The sequence below is a fragment of the Gossypium raimondii genome, chromosome 8 (genome assembly GCF_025698545.1).
Source record: "Gossypium raimondii isolate GPD5lz chromosome 8, ASM2569854v1, whole genome shotgun sequence".
Taxonomy (NCBI): domain Eukaryota; kingdom Viridiplantae; phylum Streptophyta; class Magnoliopsida; order Malvales; family Malvaceae; genus Gossypium; species Gossypium raimondii.
In genome coordinates, this window is record NC_068572.1 from 27,061,865 (window position 1) to 27,081,253 (window position 19,389).

The window sequence follows — 19,389 nt, forward strand, 5'->3', positions numbered from 1 at the left end:
GCTTCCTTATGACATTTTTTTACACAATAATTTAAAAGGCCTACATCCAAGCATCCAGGGTTTTATCCACTTAAAACCAAAATTTTTGCTGAAGCCCAAGTTTGAACCCAAGACTTTTCCAACTCTTCTCAAGACCCTTAACCACTAAATCAGAATACTTTTATGCATAGTTTCCTAACCGTTCCCTTACTCAAGGCCCAATACTTCTAGGCCCAAATTCTGGGGCGTTACAGAATCTATGGAGTTTTGGGATGTTTTCTTCAAGATTTATGAAGGTTTAATACTTGGGGAATGATGAAAATCAAAAGAGTGAAGATTTAAAAAGAAAATTGAATGAAAGGGTTGGGAGAGCAAAAGGGACGGCAAGCATAAGCTTTAGAGAGAAAACTATCATGAAATAAAAATTGTAAATGGGAGGTTTTAGGTTGGATTTTAAAATCTGGTCTAATTACATCTTAAAAACTCTAAATTTTGACTCTTTTACAAATCAATCTTATTTTCAAAATTAAAGGTATTTAAAAACTCATTTTCAAAAATTGATTTAATTTTCTAAAAACCATAATTGAAAACATTACCGATATACCATGTCGTAAAATTTCCAAACACTCTAAGGCTAAAATTCTTAAAATACCCCTAAAACTCCTAGGCCCTACTTTTGGGGTGTTGTAGATCGTGCCTCTCTCGAATATCCATTTTGTTCCTTATCTGGGTGGAATTCGGGTAACCTTTTGGGACGCAACGCAGGTCCTTATTTGGCACCAACTCAAACGGTGCATTGAACACAAGCGCCACATACTCTCATCTGGGACGAATGGAAATTTAGGACTCCATACACTATGAATGCATTGTAGTCAGTAGACGTCGTTGATGTAAGACGCGTACTCAATTCGTATGTTCCCACATACGGTAATTGCATGTGTGCATGGGAACCGAAGTGCTTTGAACCTCCCACAATTGTAGGCCCTTTCCATTAGGTTCACATGATAGGATGCACCTGACATTTCTTGGTTAGGCCTAGCGTATTCTATGACTTGAAAATCGAGGTTTCGACTCGAGTGTTACACTACATACATCATGTTCGCTCATGTTTTACTTTGTCAAACCTCTTGCATCATGTCATCGTAGAATGTACGGTTGCCCGCTATCATCGTAAAATGCACCGTTGCCCACTATCTTCCAACACATGCCGACTCCTTCTTAGGAAACAAGGTGGCCAGTTAAAAGTATGTCTCTTTGACAACCGATGTTACCAGCAAATGACGCATCCCCTTCGATACCGAATCGATGCACTCGACCAAGTTTGAGATCATGTGCCCGTATCATAGACCCCCATCATATGATTGTGTTCACTATTCAAACGGTATTTTTGAAACATAGGCCACACCGTAGGCATTAATGGCGTTCAAGTTTTTTAACTTTTTGATGGAAAACATGCTGGACAACCTCGTAACCTGTCGATAAATAGCTATTGATTAGTGCAATGAAATAACCCCGTAATTGAAAATTATGTACAGTGAATACAAAGTTAAAACTACAAACCCTTGTCGATGACTAGATCTCGCTCAGTCACCAAAGGATATTTTTTATAGTAGTTGGATCCTACATGCCGTATGCATTACCGATGATAAGTGCGATCCTAGAGGGATTCGTGACGATCAATCACTTAGAGTATTCTGGGTCTCTTGTTCGATATGACCCAGTGCCGAATTTAAAATCAAATACACTAACTGAATGTCGAGCCCGAGTGTCTAGATTGGGGTTAAGTTAATACCTCGACTAGTATTGACCCAAAAGTTTAGATTGATGTCGGAGACCGATGAGTGTCTACCATAGATGTTTCGAGAATATCATAGTTGTCACTTTGAAGGAGGCCAGAAAACCTATCGTACAACCTTGTAGTAGGACTGTATGCTTTAGCTTTGGTACTCGTATTTGCCACGATGGTGGTCGAAGATGGCCAGATCCATCAACATCGACGAACTTGACATATAACTCAATAACAGTATTTTCGTTTTCGATGTATGATGATATTATCATCTCAAGATGCGTCTCGCTAATCGCATTGAATAGCTCATACTTATAGGGGTCAATGGATATAAGATATTTGTATTGTAACCTCGTAATTCTTCCCTGGGTCTATCCCTCGACTTTCCTCCTAATTCTAGTCTGTAGCTCATGCATTTGAATGGTACTATTGAACGCAAATTCCACGGGCTTCACTCCTACTAACACCACCCCAAACTCTGTATTACAGATTTGACTATCGTAGTACAAAACGGATTTCACTCATCGGTTCATTTCAATATTGGTCATGATTTGGATGGATAAACGCAAAAAAAAGTAGAGAGTTGTCCGAAGGAGTACACGCTACTCTGCTCTATTTGATATTAACTTGATGTGTGTTTACATTATGAAAATTACGCCCCTTTTATAAGAGAATTATGTAAGGAGAGAGAATACGTGCTATGAATTTCGGTTACAAATGCACTTTTTCGTTGCATATTATATGGTGAAAATACTTTTCATCACTCGTTCAGAAGTCGTATAATTTCATCAAGATTCGAGGCTGCATAATGTGCTCAACAGTCATACGAAAAGCTTCTTTGCTCGAGCTTTCTCTAACAAATTTCCTATTCCCGGGGTAGAAAGGACCTGACGCTTCGAATAATTCTAACACTTTAAACACTTCAACATGTTTAGAGTATGTTACAGTGCACTTTCAAATTTTTCCTTTGCAAACAGACCCTTCCTTGCGGCTATAAGATGGCTCTCACATACCAAGCTTCATCATCCCTCAATCATATAATTTCTCTCCAATCCTCTCCATTTCTCTACTATAAACCATTTCTCAGTATTAAAAATTTCGGTTGCTAAAAATATTTGGTTTACGTTTGAGGTATTCTTAAGTTGTTAATAACGTAATATCGCTCTGAGCCGTACAAATTTCATATTTCATGCCGAGATGAGATCATTGCCTCTGAAGCCTATCCTAAGGAAGTAGGTTTATAGGGTGATTTTTCTTTTTACAGTCAAGGGTGGAAGTCAACGTAGAGGTCTCAATCGACAATCGTTATGCGGTAATGGATTGGGGTATAACAAGGGAGCTAGTTAACGGTCGTTACGGGCCACGAGCTCAACCTTTTTGAATACCCGAAAATGATGCCCTATAAATACCATACAAAAGTTTGAGGGCATATTCATACGGAAAACCTCTAGGGCTTCCAACTATAATAGGTGTAATTTTTTCCCCATTTCCAGGCAACCAGTACATTTAACCTTTCTTCTTATTCGAAGGCCGACATTGTTGTGGATGCAAGAGGACTTTTAGGCGGGGAGCGGCTATTGCGATGCAGTAAAGGTGATGCTCCTTTCGGAGCGACGATGGTTGTCATTATTACACAACCCATAAATAACTACAATTGTTGTCGTGCCGACCCGAGTTTGACCCTTACTGTGCTAGAGCATCCGCTCTCCACCTGAGTGCCCTCTTGTTTGCACCTCGGTGTCAACCTTTAGAGAAGAATGAAAGGTTAAAGATACCGACTGCTTGGAAATAGAGAAAAAAATATGTTGATTACATTGGAAGTCCCCATAGTTTTTCCGTATGATTATGACCTCAACCTTATGTATGGTATATATAGGGCATTATTTGCGGGTATTTAAAAAGCTTGAAATCCTGACCGCGTAACAACCGTCACTTGGCCCCTAGTTATACTCGATCCCGTAACTGCATCACTGCCGACGACTAGATCTTCAAGTAGACTTCGACCACTCATCGTATTAGGCATTTTTACCCTGAAACCGTATTTCCCCACGATGGTTTTATAAGGTGATAATCTTATCCCGTCATGGCATATGAAATGTATGTGTTCTAAGGCGCGTTATCACATCCCTGACCCCTCAAAATTACCTAATAACTTTCGTCGTTTCAGTCAAAAACCCTAAACACTTTCAAAAAAACCCTAAAATCTAAAAAACCCTGAACTTAACCTTAAAAATTATAACCCTAACCCTAAAAAATAAAAAGCCCTAACCATGGAGAGAGAAATGGAAAGTGCGTCCAGTTGGGTGCACTTTACTACCATCTGTGCAGAAAGAACGCCTAGCTGGACGCACTTTTCGCTTCTCTCTCCTAAAGTTGGCCTATTTCTCTAATTAAAGTTAAAATCGGCCTAAAGGCCTTATTAAAAAAATAAAATCAACCCATAGGCCTTATTTAGCCGAAAAAAGACATGTAAAATTTTTGGGTAATATTTGATGAATAAAATAATATGGAATGGTTTGTATACTACCATATATTTTGCAATTATTATTATGATAAATTATTATTCAAAATTTAATTTAAAAATAATACTCACTTTGAATATAATTCAAAAATATTTTAGAAATCAAAGTTTAAGTTTTGCTTCTCTATTTTTATTATTATATGATATGCTTCATAAGTTAAAAATATAAATGGAGAATGATTACTTTAAAAATAATTTATTTTAATAAGAATTTTAATGTTAATAGTAATAGAAACAAGTAATATATATTTTAATAAAAATAAGATTGAATAATTAAAGATTAATATTTTATTGTAATAAAAACATGATTAAAACATTGATTAAAATATTATATTATAAATATAATTAATTAATTAATTAATGAAAAACCAATTAAAGAATTTACTTTAATAAAACATTGAATGTTAATAGAAATAAAAATATATAAAAGTGAATAATAGTTTATTAGAAACCCTATCACATGCGTATGCGTGTAGAAATAACAAATTTATGAAATAAATATGCGTTTAAAAATAGTACACACTAAATAAGGAAATGTGTAATTTGAAATTAATTAATAATAACATATTGAATATATACAATGTTAAAATGAAAAAAATTAAAAGCTGCTTATCATGGTGTTGTCATCAATCTTGAATCAAGGCAAGTGAACATGTTACAAAAACTCAATCAAATACATTAATATATTTATATTTACACACAAGATAATAAAATATGCATAATAAAAATTGAAATGTACGTAACTATAAAAATAAAACATTAGCTATATTAAAAATAAAAAATTAAACAATGCAACAATTGGTTCACGTTCAAATCCCACTATATGCTAATTTTTATTGGTTTTTAAAATAAAAGAGTAAAATCCTTAATTAATATAATTTATTTTAACTACGGAAAAATATTTTGAAATTTTCCTAACCGAATTGGTGAACCAGTTAAGGGTGACACAAACTTAGTAGAAAACTTAATAAATAGTATAGATATACAACAAACTTAGTAGAAAACTTAATAAATAGTATAGATATACAATGATGGAGATAACAAATTGTGCATATTAAAATAAAAATGCATAAAATACGTCGAAATGGATCTTTCGTTGAGTGGTAAATTTAAAATTTTATTAATCCAATTGCCGCAGGTTTAAATCCCACAATATACATATTTTTATTGATTTTTTTGTGAAAATGAAAAGACTAAAATACTAACCGAGTGCCGAGTGACACCGATTAAGAGTGACACCAACTCAATAAAATACTTAATAAATATTAAAATGATATTTAGAAAAAAAAAACCAATGAACTATTGAGTTATAGAAATGTTATTAGGCTTAGGTTAAATCTTTACTCATTACATTTTTAGTTATTTTATTTTAATATTTCATACAAAATAGTAATATAAAAATACTATTACATTAATATTATTTTTATTAAAAAGAGTTTTAAGTAATTTTTAATGAAATTATATTATATATTGTAAAGATATATATGTAGATATAGCGTGTGCGTATATATATGATAATTGGAGCAAGGAACGGGCATGCCTCACAATAACAAGATCAAAAGGTTGTTTATATTATAGATATGCAATTATTTATATTTAATAAAAATATAAATTTATCAAATAATAAAAATATTAAAATTATAAAGTACAAAAGTGGTCACTAAATTATTGTATTCATTCTATTTTGATCACTAAGATATTAATTTTTCAATTAGTCACTAAACTTTTGAAATAAAACATTTTGGTCACTTTTCCTTTTGTTGTCATTTGACGTGTAACAAAAAACTGATTTGAGATTTTTTTTTATTGGTCTAGCAACAAATTTAACCCTTCAATATTTATATATTGTATTATTTTGTTTCTAAATATAAAATATTCAACAAATCTAGTCCTCAATATTTATAAATTCTTTATATTTATTTAAAATTTTAAAAATCAATAAACTTAATCTAAAAATTTACAAAATATGTCAATTTAATTTTAATTTTAAAAATTAAAACAATTAAAAAAATATAAATTTAAAGAAATCATTTTTATCCCTTTTAACTAACCCTTGTATAAAAACAATGAAAATTTATCGGTCGTGAATGAGTCGAGTTCGGTAGTAGGATTTGGGTTTATTGGACATTGGTTGGACTATTTTGACAGTTAGAAGAAGAAGAAGAAAAGATTGATTATTGCAAATAGATTTGGTTAAAATTTGGTCCTGATGCTTTGGGAAATTCCATTTTCCAATAACAGACAAAAGTTTTCAACCTGTGAGAAATAAGATAGATAAAAAAACAAAGGGATAGCTTTATCCTACAGCAAGATGTAAGAAGCTGATTGAAAAGTCTAGAATTCATTGGGGAAGAGATCTGTTAAGTGAATGCCAGAAGCTATAGAATACGCGTTCCGTTTAGAGCCAGCTCATCATTGCTTTTGAGAAGTGCTTTTGAAAATTTTGAGTGTTTGGTATTGCTGTCAAAAAGTGCTTTTGAAGAATAAAATGTTCATTTTAGACATGATATTATAAAGTAACAAATATGTATTTAAATAATGTTCAAATTAGTTAATATTATGATATTTTATTAAAAATATAAAAAAATAATTTATTATAACTTACTTTTAATATTTTAATAAATAATAATAATTTTAAATATTTCTAAGTAATTAATATTAATTATTTATTAAATATAATTAGAATATATAAACTATATTTAAATATTTAAATATAATAATTAAATATTTGTAATTAGATATTGACACAATTGTATTATTACAAAATTATTTTTATTTTTAATTAATGTTTTTAACACATTTCTATTATTTTATTTTAAAATGTATTTGAATATATAACTCATATTAGATATTAACATAACATAGAAAACATAAACTTAACAAATTAAAATATTAGATATATTTGGATTGAAGTTTTAAAAAGGGGATAATATTTATATATCAGATATAAATACTACAAATTTTACAATAGCATTTACAATTTAAAGTGAATTCATTAAACTAGAAGCTATAACATCTCTTGTTAATTCCATTACAAAACCACTAAAAATGTTTGATTCACCGTCATCATCACCATCATCGTCGTCGTCGTCGTCGTCATCATCACTTTGTGGACCATGCGCATTTTCTGAATCAATATTATTCTCATATGCCGAGTTAATATCTTCGTATTCCATAAAATCTGCATCATTTCGACCAACATGTTTTCGGATAAAATTGTGTATCGTCATTGTAGCAACAACGATCATCGTTTGCTTTTCAAAACTATAACTTGGCATATCCCTTAAAATGACCCATTTTTTTTTCAAAACACCAAAAGTTCGTTCAATCACACTACGTAATGATGAATGTGAATGATTGAATATCTCTTCTTTACCAGAAATCGGTCTACCTCTTCGGAAGTCAGGTAAATGATATCTGACCTCTATATGGTCCAAGATAACCTTTCATTTGAGGATATCCAGAATCAATAAGATAATATTTTCCTACAAGTCATAATACAACAAACAATTAATTCAAGAATTTTTTTAATAAAAAAATCAATTAAAGAACTTATACTTTATTATTTAAAAAATCACATATAAATAAAATATCTAACCATTTGGAGGGTGCGGAAATTTGTATTTTGGATCTCGAATTGCATCAAGAAATATTCTAGTGTCATGTGTCGATCCTTCCCATCCAACCATGACAAATGTGAAACACATATTAAAATCACATACTGCCATAAGATTTTGAGTTGGGATACCTTTTCTTCCAATATAGGGAATTTGTTCATTTGGTGGAAGAATAGCCGCAATGTGAGTACCATCAATTGCACCTATGCAATCCTGAACAAATAATCATATTAGCCTCGTGCATATTTTTAGTCGACCAAATATATTAAAATATAATAATATAAAATTAAATTTTAACCTTAAAATGCGGCATATATCTAGAATCATTACGTATTTGTTCAGGTATTGAGCTAAAAAAAGGATCTTCAGGTGCAATTAGATCAATGGCCATCCTTGAAACTTTCTCAAGCACAACTGCAAAGTATCGACTTATTGTTGATCCAGACCTTTGAAATCTTTCTCGACATTGGGAAACTTTTGCACCGGTGCCCAATATGTATAAAAAAATTCCCAACATTTCAGTAGAAGATATGTTTCTTAAAGTTTGCAAGTTGTATCTTGTCTCCAAAACTCTCAGCAAACTTGTGAATACCATTTTAAACATCCTAAAATTAATCATACAACGTGATTCGTGACCGTCAAGGATCTCTCGGATCCATGTCTCACCTGACTGTTTTGAATCCATGCATGGTTGCCTCAATATATACTTCTCGTAATATAATTGCACGGAAGAAGATGTAATAGCAAATATTCGGTTAAAACATTCCATGCGTTGTAACATCTCTTTCTTTTCCCTTTCATCATCACTTTCATCACCGCTATAATCCTCAACTATACTCATCACCTGTGAATAAATTTTATATCCAAAATCACATATAAACAACCATTAATAAAACTAATTTAATAAAAAAATAAGTGGAACATAAATTCAATATCTAAAGACCAAACATAAACAACTATTAATAAAACATAATTGATACACAAAAATAAGTAGAACATAAATTCAATATCCAAAAACTAAACATAAATAACTATTGATAAAAACATAATTCGCTTAAGCCATTATAAGTAGAAGATTACACATAAATAAATATCTTTGAACCCTAGAAGGTCAGAAAATTTTCAACTATCCTCCATTTTTGTCTTAAGCCACAAAGCTCTAATCTTGGGATTAATTGATAAAAACATAATTCATTTGTCCTTATTGAGCAATAATCTAAGTGCGAAAAAGTATAGAGGACTAGCTTCTGGAACTTCTTCTGACATGCTGTCAAGCATTTTGACTGCTTGTGGAATACCATATGGATCCATAACAGGAGTCAAACTAGATGTGGCTTGACTCATATTGTCAGCTGCATTGCATAGTTTTTCTATTTGACTGGACAATCTTGCAGCCCCTCCAATTTGCTTTGAGGATTTCTTTCTTCCAGTTTTAAAATGTGAACTTGACGTCTCAGGATTTTTTCTTTTTTGACTGTTTCCATCAATTTGAACATCATTTGAAATGTGAACATCATTTGAAATGAGAACATCATTTCTCATATTTTCTTCTTCACTCTCTTCAGGTATTTCGTGGTTAACATCCTCAAAAAAATCACTACGGAGTGTACCAGAAGAAGGTGCCCATGCTTTATCACCTGTTGCAACTATCCCCATGAACATTTGATCCAACTTCCCTTCGTATTCAGGATCAATGCCCAATGTTTTAAATTTTTTAGTTTCAGGCACAACCTGCATATAAAATGATTGATTAATAATAGTAATTGGCAATAACCTCATAAATAAAAAATAAAAAATATTTAGAATTTTTAATGTACCTGGAGCCTACTCTCCCACCATTCATCAGATGCATCAACGGTTCTTTTTATAGGATTCCACCCTAAACCAGTATCTTCGCCTTTAAGTTTCTTCCAAGCTTTCCATTCTTTTTTTAAGGCATCCCACCTATTTTTAAGTTATCTTTGTGAAAAACCCTTACCCGTTTCTTTCTCAAAGTTGGTCATTATTTTCAACCATCTATCTTTTGTGAAATGAGTACCAGGCCTAATGCCTTTTAATATCTCTTTAATACAAATATCACAAAATATGTCTGTCAATCTCTTATCCCACATTGCTTTCACTTTTTCATCACTAACTTCAATCGCCGAAGTACTCATCTATTGTGTATACGAATAGATTCGTTTCAGCCAGTAAAGCAATGAAGAAAATCAAATGTCACATAAATATATAGGTTTACATGTGTATCAAAAATTCAACTATATACATGAACAAAAAAAACAATATCAAAATTTAACTATATACATGATAAAAAATTAAACTATATACATGAACAAAATTAAGTCAATATCCTTGTCCTTCCAGTTTCAGCTTTTGTTTGTTACCTTTTCACTTTAAAACAAAAAATTATAATATTTATTTAGCAAAACCGGAAATTAATGTCATCTAGATAACTAGTCCAACTTTATAGTCATATCATGAATTGGTTTATCATTTGAATCCAATATGAAAAACACATATATAAAGACAAGGATGATAAAGTAAAATTTTTATCACTTGCTATGACTCAAACAGAACCTTCCCTCTTTTCACTTTTGAGTTATGAATTTGGTTTTGACCTTAAATATAGACTCATGAACAAAAAGTACTGCTGGATTTTTTGACCATTTTTAGCCTAAAAGTTTTGTTTGATTGTTGTATAAGTTTGGACCTTGTTAACGCATGCTGTATTTCTTCAATGATTGGTTTCTAACATGTAGTTTTTTGTGTGGTTATTGGTGTTTCATAGTCTTACTGTAACTTGTTTTCCTTTTTCTTTTCCTAAATACAGAATGAGACTGAATGTGCTTATTATCTAAGAACTGGACAATGCAAGTTCGGGAGCAACAAAATGAGAGCTTCATTCATTCTTCTTGATTTTCTCATATTTCTTTTCTCTAAAATTTTCGCATTTTACTAAAATTACAGTAAAGAAAATTTGCAGTAATTATTTTAAATATTATCCCAAATATAAATTAAAACAAACAAACAAAAAAAGTATGAAAAGTTTGAATTTCTAATATAATTTATTTCCACAAAGACTAAGACTTATAGCATATATTTTTCTCCATAAATATACTACTTTGAAAAGTTGTGTGAGCATTGTTTCAATGGAGGGAGGAAGATATCTACTTCATTGCTTTCTTTTAGCTCTTCTTACTACCAAAGCAGCATCTCATCTTTTTCAATCCAATGCCAATGCCAATCGAAAGGTTAATATTAGATTTAATTTCTTGTCTTTTTCTTTTTCTAAAATTTCCATTGGTGATGAGCTTCATTTTAAGAAAAATAAAAATTGTAATCGATGAATATTCAGAGCTATATTGTGTATATGGGTGACCGACTTAAAGATGGAGCTTCCACAGCTTTGCTTCATAGCAGCATGATACAAGATGTTTTTGGCAGGTGTGTAAACATATGCTGCCTCTGATTTTTTTTCTTAAATATCCGTATCTGATATTTATATCGTGTGTATATATATAAACTGGGACCAAGGTAAAAGGGCAGTCAATAGCCTTAGCCCCTCCTAATAATTATAATAATTAATTATAATTATTCCCAAAACAAAATAAAACCTGCTACTGGTGATTGAGATTGGAGCATGCAATTGGAATGAATGCAGTGAGTCGAAGACAGTGCTGTACAGCTACAAAAAGAGTTTTAATGGGTTCATGGTGGATTTGACTGAGGAAGAAGCACAAAAAATGGCCGGTAAGTGTAACACTCCAACCTCACATGTAAAATTTCTTCAAATCCATTATGATATGTACACAAACATTTAAGTTTGTATTTATCAATTATTTTTTATGAGATAAATTTAGTGTTTAAATGTGTTTGGATAATACTAGAGGTGACAAGTGAGGCAACTTACGAGGATTAATTAAAATTACTTCAATTTTGGAAGTGTAGTAATTGGCATTAAAAGCATTACAATTGTCAAGCCTTAAAAACGGGCCTAACGCAAGCTATGTTTTTCTTTCTTCACATAGACTCTATTAAAAGTAGGTTAAATTTCTATATTTATGATTAACGAGCCATTTGGATTTTAGATTGTCCAAATCAAACCCCTTTTAGACGGTAGAAAGAACAAAGCGGTGAGAATTATTCAGGCAAGGCATGGTCAGTGAAAGCATCGGTCAGAGGTAACATGCATGACAACAAGTTGACTGGGCATAAACAAGACCGCCAGAAATGGAGTTCAGGGGGTCAGAATAGTCCTTCGTAGAGCTCGGAATAGTCATGAGAGAGATTACTGATAACATGCACGACAACAAGCTGAGAAAACAAGCTACTGAAAAGCAATGGTGGTCGAAGATGGTTGAAACAGTGGGCAGGCAAGCAGAAATTAACTGGTAATTTGATTTGTTTTTTGAATTTATATTAACTGGTTGAAGATGGCTGAAACAGTGGGTAGGCAAGCAGAGATTTTTATATTGATTTCGAATTTTTGAATTTATACCTTTTCTTTTTGTCATGGTGTTAGGGTCTTCTTGGTCGATAGGAAATTGGGGAATTGAATATTTAATTCTGAGTATCTTGTTTATTATATGGATATAATCCTAAAAACTAAGCTAAATTATAGGTACTAGGCTCAGCTAATTCTGATTTTGCATGTTTTTTGCTCAAGCTAAAAGCTTCCATCTGTGTACTTTCAGAAGCCAAATAGATTTGAGACAATAGCAGCCGTGTGAAAAGAGTTTGATGCTTAGTACTGCATATCTTCGAGAATTAAGTGGTTGAGTCCAACGAAATTTATATGTCGGATTATGGTTATTCGGTTTAAGCTGTTAGTTAATAGATAATTCTTTTTTGTTCTACCATTGAATGTACAGCACTCTGGGTTAGTATTTAATATTTGGAATAAAGATGTATGCTTTCCTTTTGGTTTCTAGAAACTAATGTTAGGGGTATTTGGCAAGAGTTTGTGCGAGTCCTCATGCTCAAGTGATCCACATAAGAGTTTGTAGCAAGAAAAGGGATAATTTTTTCATGTGTTCAGCAGTTTATGCGAGTCCTCAAGCTAAGGTTCTGGACTTAATTGTTGAATATTTTAATGAGCCTTGGCTTATAGTGAGTGATTTTAATTCGATTTTGGATAGTTCGAACAGGAAAGAAGGTGTAGCTCGTTTGGTACCTATTTGGTCGTGATTTATTTCAAGGTTTTGTTTTCAATCATAGTTATCTTCTTAAAGATCCAACAACATAAGTTCAACCAAATATATCCAACAAAAAAAATATATCCAACCAGCAGCAGAGGGCAAAGATAAACTCAGGAAAATCAATCCTAGACGAAAATCAATCAATATACAGAAGAAGAGAAGAAGAGAAGAAAAAGATAAACTCACTAGCAGAGGGCAGAACAAAGCAGAGGGCAGAGAGCAGTGTAGCAGTAGAGCGAACCAGCGTAGCAGCAAAGGAAACCAGCAAAGAGCAAAGAGCAGAGAGCAGTGTAGCAGCAGAGGGAACCAGCGTCGTGTGGCTAAAAAGGTAAAGCAACCAATCCAAAAGGACTTTTTGGCTGAAAAGCTAAAAAAATCTACTTCCCATTTGCCCAAAAGTCCTTCTAAGAAGCTGATATTTTGCTCTAAAATGAAAGTTGTTCTCCATTGCTTTTTAAAGAAAAGTGCTTTTTTAGCTAAAAGCCCATCTCAGCCGGGTTGAAGAACGGAGCCTTAGTCATTTTCTTAAGTGTTTGCTTTGAAAATGTTAATGTTGCTCTTTAGAATGAAGTATTATTTTTTTTTGAAATTTTTAAAATTAAAATTAAATTGATAAATTTTGTAAATGTTGAGAATTAAATTTATTGAATGTTTTAAAATTTAGATAAAATGTTAAATTTTATAAACACTTGAAGGATAAATTTATTGAATAATTTATATTAAGATAAAAAGATAAAATATATAAATATTAGAGGGTTAATTTATTATTAAATGAATAAAAAAATCAAAATTATCTTCTCCTTAAAATATTAGTGATTATATAAAAAAAATTAATAATTTAGTTAACAAAATAAAGCAAAGTGTATAATTCAGTGGAATTTTTGTACTTTACCCATAAAAGAATATGTTGGCATTCATACACCCAGCCCGACCCGGCTTCTCTCCGTGATTTATTATTTATTATTATATCAATCAGATAGAAGGAAAAATCATCAGAAAAAGGAGTAAAGCAAATAAACAGGAAAATGTCAAGAACGTCAATGGTAGGAGATTCAAGCTCCTGGTCCACCGCTCTCGTCAAGATTTCACCTTACACTTTCTCCGCCATCGGTATCGCAATCGCCATCGGTGTCTCCGTCCTCGGCGCTGCTTGGTACCCTTCTCTGTCAAATTTCATTTTGCATGTAATCTGGGCATAATTTATGAAATAGTATTAAATTGTTCTTACTTTTTAATAATTTATATTCATAGGGGAATATACATAACTGGGAGTAGTTTAATCGGTGCTGCTATTAAAGCTCCTCGAATCACTTCCAAGAATCTAATTAGGTAATTAACCCCCCTCTTTTTTGAATTGCTTTTATTGCGTGATTTGTAAAGCATCAAATTATTATTATTCCTAAAATCCCTAATCTATTAATTTTGTTGAAAGATTTATTAATAAACCATCATTTAATAATGCTCTATGTTTCAGATTTCTTGATTTGGAACTAAAATGTTTTGCTGGCCTTTGAAAATCAGATAGCGGAAAATAAGGAAATGATTGATATTTTTAAGTTTTTGGTATATCCCGCAGCCTTGGATCTGTATAATGTTTAAGGGCGGAACTTCAATCCAGCTAAAAGGAAGGGCAGGCAGGCTGGCGTTTTTTAACTACAATCATGATTAACAAGAGAAGCTATGATTTTAGTTTTCTCTTGTATGATCCTTTCTATTTGTTCCGAGATATTGCCTTGCAATTTTAGAGATGGCCTCCCTGCTATTGTAATTTGACTAGTTGCTGTTTGCTTGCCTTGCTCGATTCATGTAAATGTCAACTGGATTAGTAGCTCTAAATGAGATTCGATGGACTAATGGAATACCGTTACGAATCTCAAGAAAGGATTTAGTAATTAAAGATGGTTCTCCTTTTCAATTGGTTTTGTTCAAATTTCTGATCTGGGTTAAAATCTTATTACAGCTTTGCCAATTATTCGTTTGAAATGCTGTTTTTATTGCAGTGTAATCTTTTGTGAAGCTGTTGCTATATATGGTGTAATTGTTGCAATTATTTTACAAACAAAGTTAGAGAGTGTTCCATCATCACAGATATATGCGCCTGAGTCTCTTAGAGCAGGATATGCAATCTTTGCTTCGGGAATTATTGTTGGCTTTGCAAATCTTGTTTGCGGGTTCATCTCTTAGACCCCCTCTCTCTTTTTCTCTTCTTTTACTCTTTTAAATGGAGTCACCCGAACGAACATTTTGCTTATTTCTATACACTTATGATTTACTTTTTTGTGACAGATTATGCGTAGGAATAATTGGAAGCAGCTGTGCACTGTCTGATGCACAGAACTCGTCACTTTTTGTAAAGATTCTTGTGATTGAGATTTTTGGCAGTGCACTTGGATTATTTGGAGTGATTGTAGGTATAATCATGTCAGCTCAAGCAACATGGCCTGCAAAGTCGGTGTAATTTTCCGCTCTTAGTAATAACTTAGCTCTGTGAGAATGCAATCTGTTGAATGCATTAGTTACTGAAAATGGCGCCTACATATTTTTTCTTTCTTTGTTATATGTAACCATGTATTTAGAAACATGCTTGGAAATGCTCTCTTTTGTTCCGGTAATGATTTGTTGAATTAGGAATAAAATTTCTTATAAAAAACCATGATTTATGGTTTAAGTGTGCTACCGAGATTTATTGGTTCTTTTATTTTGTTATATCGTCGGCATTTGTGTTAAAACTTGCTTGGAGACTTTTTTTTTTTAATCTTATATCGTCAGCATTTGTTATATCGTTGATTTGTGCCAACGAAGTTTGTTCTTCCATTAATCTTTCCGGTGTATGGCTATCATTTTTCTTTTTGGGGTGTGGCAAAATAACTCGAATTAAACAGGTTATGTTCGGATCCGACTTGATAAGGTTGGGGTTTTTTTGTCAAGGTTGGAATTTTTGTTTGAATTTCAGGTTTCGGGCAGGGTAGCTTTTTAAATAGAGTAAATTACATCATAATTTACTAAATTATGGATAAGTTTTCGTTTTGGCTACTTAATTAAAAAAGTTACGATTTGTTCATTAAACTATTAAAAAATTTTCATTCAAGTTACTGAATTATTCAAAAGTTTTTAATTATGTATTGGACTGTTAAAATTTTCTTTTAAACTTTGCAAGTGAGCTCCAAACAACGATCTAATGGTCTGAACATTGGATTAGTACTTATTGATAAGTAAAAGAACATATATGATATCTAAGTTGATTTGATGGTCACTGTCGGAGATCAGATAAAAAAATTGTTTGAATTTTAGTTTGCAAATTTATGGCTTTCAAAATTATTTCATAAAAAAATGAATGGTAGAAAAAAAAGGAAAAAAGAACTTCCGATTGGTGCATAGGGTACAAAAAGAGAAAGGCATATACTATCGATTTTAATAGTTTGATAATTTAAATGAAAACTTTTGAATAGTTTAGTGATCAAAATTGTAATTTTTTAGTTAACTAATCAAAATGGAAATTTATTCATAATTTAACTAATACTGTAGTTTACCCTTTCAAATAAGAATATTGTGTCAGTTCCAAGTTGAACTCAACCCGTATCGCCCACCTTGAGAAAATTATCAATGTATCCTCTTTTAATTCTATAAATAATTTTAGTAACTTTTAAAACTTTTATAAGACTTTATAATATTTTAATTCTTATTTATATTTTATAAATAGATATTTTCATTTTAAAAGATTTTGGAATATGCATTTTATTTAATTTTGTAAAACTAAATAATATAATAAATTATGCAATGTTTCGAGGCAGGGTGGAGTTAGATCGAGATCAGAGTGGATAAAAATCACTCATCTCGCTGTCATCCTACCCATTTTTATGCTGCTAATTTTTGCCATTGCTGTTCACATTTTGTAAGTAGCCGATGGAAAGAAATGAGATCAACAGGTACGTTACATGAGACTACAAGATGAACAGGAATAAGCTAAAGTGCAAAATATCAAGCCCTCTGATATGGAAATTATTCACTTTGTGTTTAATTAAGAGGGATTTTTATCAAAATAATATAAAATAAAAAATATTTCTCAAAATAATATGGGTTAGAAAATCATTTATCAAATTAATATGTTTTTACTGTAAAAAACAGTGTTCATACTGATTGTGCAACACTAACCCAAAACTGCGTACCATCTTTACATTATAATAGTTAACTACAATATATATATTTAAATGAGTGTCGCAATAGATATTGTTTGCTTCTTAACACTTAATCCGTATTTATCTTAAAATAAAACTTAAAAAACAAACAAATTGCTACAAAAATGAGAAAGAAAGGACTCACAAAATTGTAATTATTTAACCCATTAAATCTGAGGATTGTTTGCTTTAGATTGTCTGAATTATTTGTTTTCCACTAAAGTGGGTGTGGTTTCTGGAGTTGGTGGGTGGTTACTGTTTCATGGTTTCTTCTAATTATTATTTATATTTTTAATTACAATAATTCCAAATTTCATTTCTTTATTTTACAACATGAAGAAGTTAATTTATTTGCTTTAATTTGTAAAAAAAATATTTTCGTATTTTATGGAAAATGAGAAATTAGTTCAATTGGGTAATGTTATACCACCCCCACATATCACCCATAGACCCACCTCCGTAACACCTTTGTATCATTTATGACACCACTGGACACACCTTCGTCATGAGCTACTTTCTTTAGAAATACATCAGGCTTTTTAAATGTGATGAGATAATTAGTGATTGCCAAGTTACCCTATTGTCATGTCACCAATTTACAAGGTCACATCATCATATCTACAATATGACAGGATGTGACTCTGCTGCTAGCAAGATATTTACACGTAGCATCTCTTCTGTCTCATATCTCTTTTACCTAAGGGGGGGATCTAAGCTCTTTCTTCTCTTCCTATTCAACCAACCTTTCTCTCCACCACTTTTTTACGATCACTCTATGCCCTCCAAAAGTGAACTACTAATCACCTTTGTCAATCCTTCCTCATTGTTGATTCTTCACATCAACACTTGGTACGGTGAATGTGCATGCTCATATTCAATCCTAATTCGAATATCCCATCCATCAATTAAAGAAGAGAATCTCTGTCCCAACCAATAGACTTTTGGAAAAATTCGGTTTAAAAACGGTTTTTTATCACAGAGAAAAATTAAAATTTTAAAAACCGAGTTGATTTGTTATATTTATAGTAATAAAATTTTTTCGAAAAAAATATTTGTGTTTTGTATGAGACGGATTCTAAACGTTTCAGGCTTTCAACCGAACAACCTTATCCTTTATTCTCGTATCACGAATTGCTTTGGGTATGGGCTCGAACTATAACACCCTAAACCCAAACCGATCGCCGAGCCCGAGTAACAAGACGCCACATTACATGTCATAACATCACACATTACACACTGTCTCATTTGCATATATCTCATATCTCATTTACACATCATAATACACAATCCACATCGCATAATCACATATCACACAAAAGTAGCGAAAGGAATAAGAAAGCTTAGACTCGGAAATTAGGATAGGGGTTTAGGCTACTCATAAGCTCCCATTTAATGCTATGAATCGTGCTTACAAGCAAAGATTCCAAACACTTACCATTCGCGCTTCGCCTAGTCACCAAAAGCCTAAACTAGCTTTTCGTTTCCTTTTGCCTTGCTCGTTAAAGGCTCCAACGGTTCCGAATCTTCACCAAAATAAATCATACAACAAACACAATTAATATTCAACCATAGAATCACCTAAAGCAAACAAAAATGTAGGCCTAAGCTAGTTCCTCTTGAAACTGAAATTTTCGACTAGCATAGTTGAAACGTAAAAATATCAATTACTACTCATTGCCTTTGCTTAAAACTGATTCCAATCATCTAATTACTTGCCTAAGAATGATTCTCATTCTTCAAACCACTTTAAACTACTCAGAATCATGGTTCCGAAATTTCGACATACAATGGCCATCTTTTGTGAAAACTTAGCAAAACCTTAAAAACTTTTAACAAAAATTTAAAGAGAGTTTTGAAACCTTCTAATCACATTAAAACAAGTCGAAAAACACTTTGAAACATCGATTTCATTCAAAATCTTGAATTTCACCATTAACACCCCAAATTTCTGCATTTACACAAACCTTTGATTCAATGGATAAAAACTTGATTTAAATAGCTAGATTACATTAAAAACTAATAGGAAAAAGCAACATTAACTTGACTGTGGAGAAAAATGACAGGTTGATGAAATCCAAGAAAACCCATAATATGAATAACAATGGTTTTAATGGTG

General features: G+C 31.9%; 3 protein-coding genes across 3 annotated transcripts; 2 read left to right on the top strand and 1 right to left on the bottom strand.

Moving 5' to 3' along the window:
- Positions 1-8,927: 8,927 nt before the first annotated feature.
- Positions 8,928-9,858, bottom strand: LOC105791115 (uncharacterized). The gene is made up of 2 exons (XM_012619030.2): positions 9,721-9,858; positions 8,928-9,634 (listed from the first exon to the last, which is right to left on the bottom strand). The coding sequence occupies exon 2, from the start codon at positions 9,563-9,565 to the stop codon at positions 9,095-9,097; it is 471 nt and encodes a 156-aa protein (XP_012474484.1). The 5' UTR covers positions 9,566-9,634; positions 9,721-9,858; the 3' UTR covers positions 8,928-9,094.
- Positions 9,859-11,030: 1,172 nt separating this feature from the next.
- Positions 11,031-13,673, top strand: LOC105791114 (cucumisin-like). The gene is made up of 4 exons (XM_052635087.1): positions 11,031-11,151; positions 11,256-11,344; positions 11,562-11,650; positions 11,989-13,673. Exons 1-4 carry the CDS (start codon positions 11,050-11,052, stop codon positions 12,018-12,020), a joined length of 312 nt encoding a protein of 103 aa, XP_052491047.1. The 5' UTR covers positions 11,031-11,049; the 3' UTR covers positions 12,021-13,673.
- A 392-nt stretch (positions 13,674-14,065) lies between these two features.
- Positions 14,066-15,774, top strand: LOC105791113 (V-type proton ATPase subunit c''1). Its single transcript, XM_012619028.2, has 4 exons — positions 14,066-14,251; positions 14,350-14,427; positions 15,099-15,269; positions 15,385-15,774. Exons 1-4 carry the CDS (start codon positions 14,124-14,126, stop codon positions 15,554-15,556), a joined length of 549 nt encoding a protein of 182 aa, XP_012474482.1. The 5' UTR covers positions 14,066-14,123; the 3' UTR covers positions 15,557-15,774.
- Positions 15,775-19,389: the final 3,615 nt, after the last annotated feature.

What these genes read in the sequence shown, in the direction of transcription:
- LOC105791115 (XM_012619030.2), bottom strand. Translation starts at nt 9,565, where the DNA reads ATGTTCATGGGGATAGTTGCAACAGGTGATAAAGCATGGGCACCTTCT.
- LOC105791113 (XM_012619028.2), top strand. Translation starts at nt 14,124, where the DNA reads ATGTCAAGAACGTCAATGGTAGGAGATTCAAGCTCCTGGTCCACCGCT. An exon ending in TCCGTCCTCGGCGCTGCTTG is followed by an intron (nt 14,252 to 14,349) that starts GTACCCTTCTCT and finishes TTATATTCATAG; the next exon opens with GGGAATATACATAACTGGGA. An exon ending in TTTGCAAATCTTGTTTGCGG is followed by an intron (nt 15,270 to 15,384) that starts GTTCATCTCTTA and finishes TTTTTGTGACAG; the next exon opens with ATTATGCGTAGGAATAATTG.
- LOC105791114 (XM_052635087.1), top strand. Translation starts at nt 11,050, where the DNA reads ATGGAGGGAGGAAGATATCTACTTCATTGCTTTCTTTTAGCTCTTCTT. An exon ending in ATGCCAATGCCAATCGAAAG is followed by an intron (nt 11,152 to 11,255) that starts GTTAATATTAGA and finishes ATGAATATTCAG; the next exon opens with AGCTATATTGTGTATATGGG. An exon ending in ATACAAGATGTTTTTGGCAG is followed by an intron (nt 11,345 to 11,561) that starts GTGTGTAAACAT and finishes GAATGAATGCAG; the next exon opens with TGAGTCGAAGACAGTGCTGT.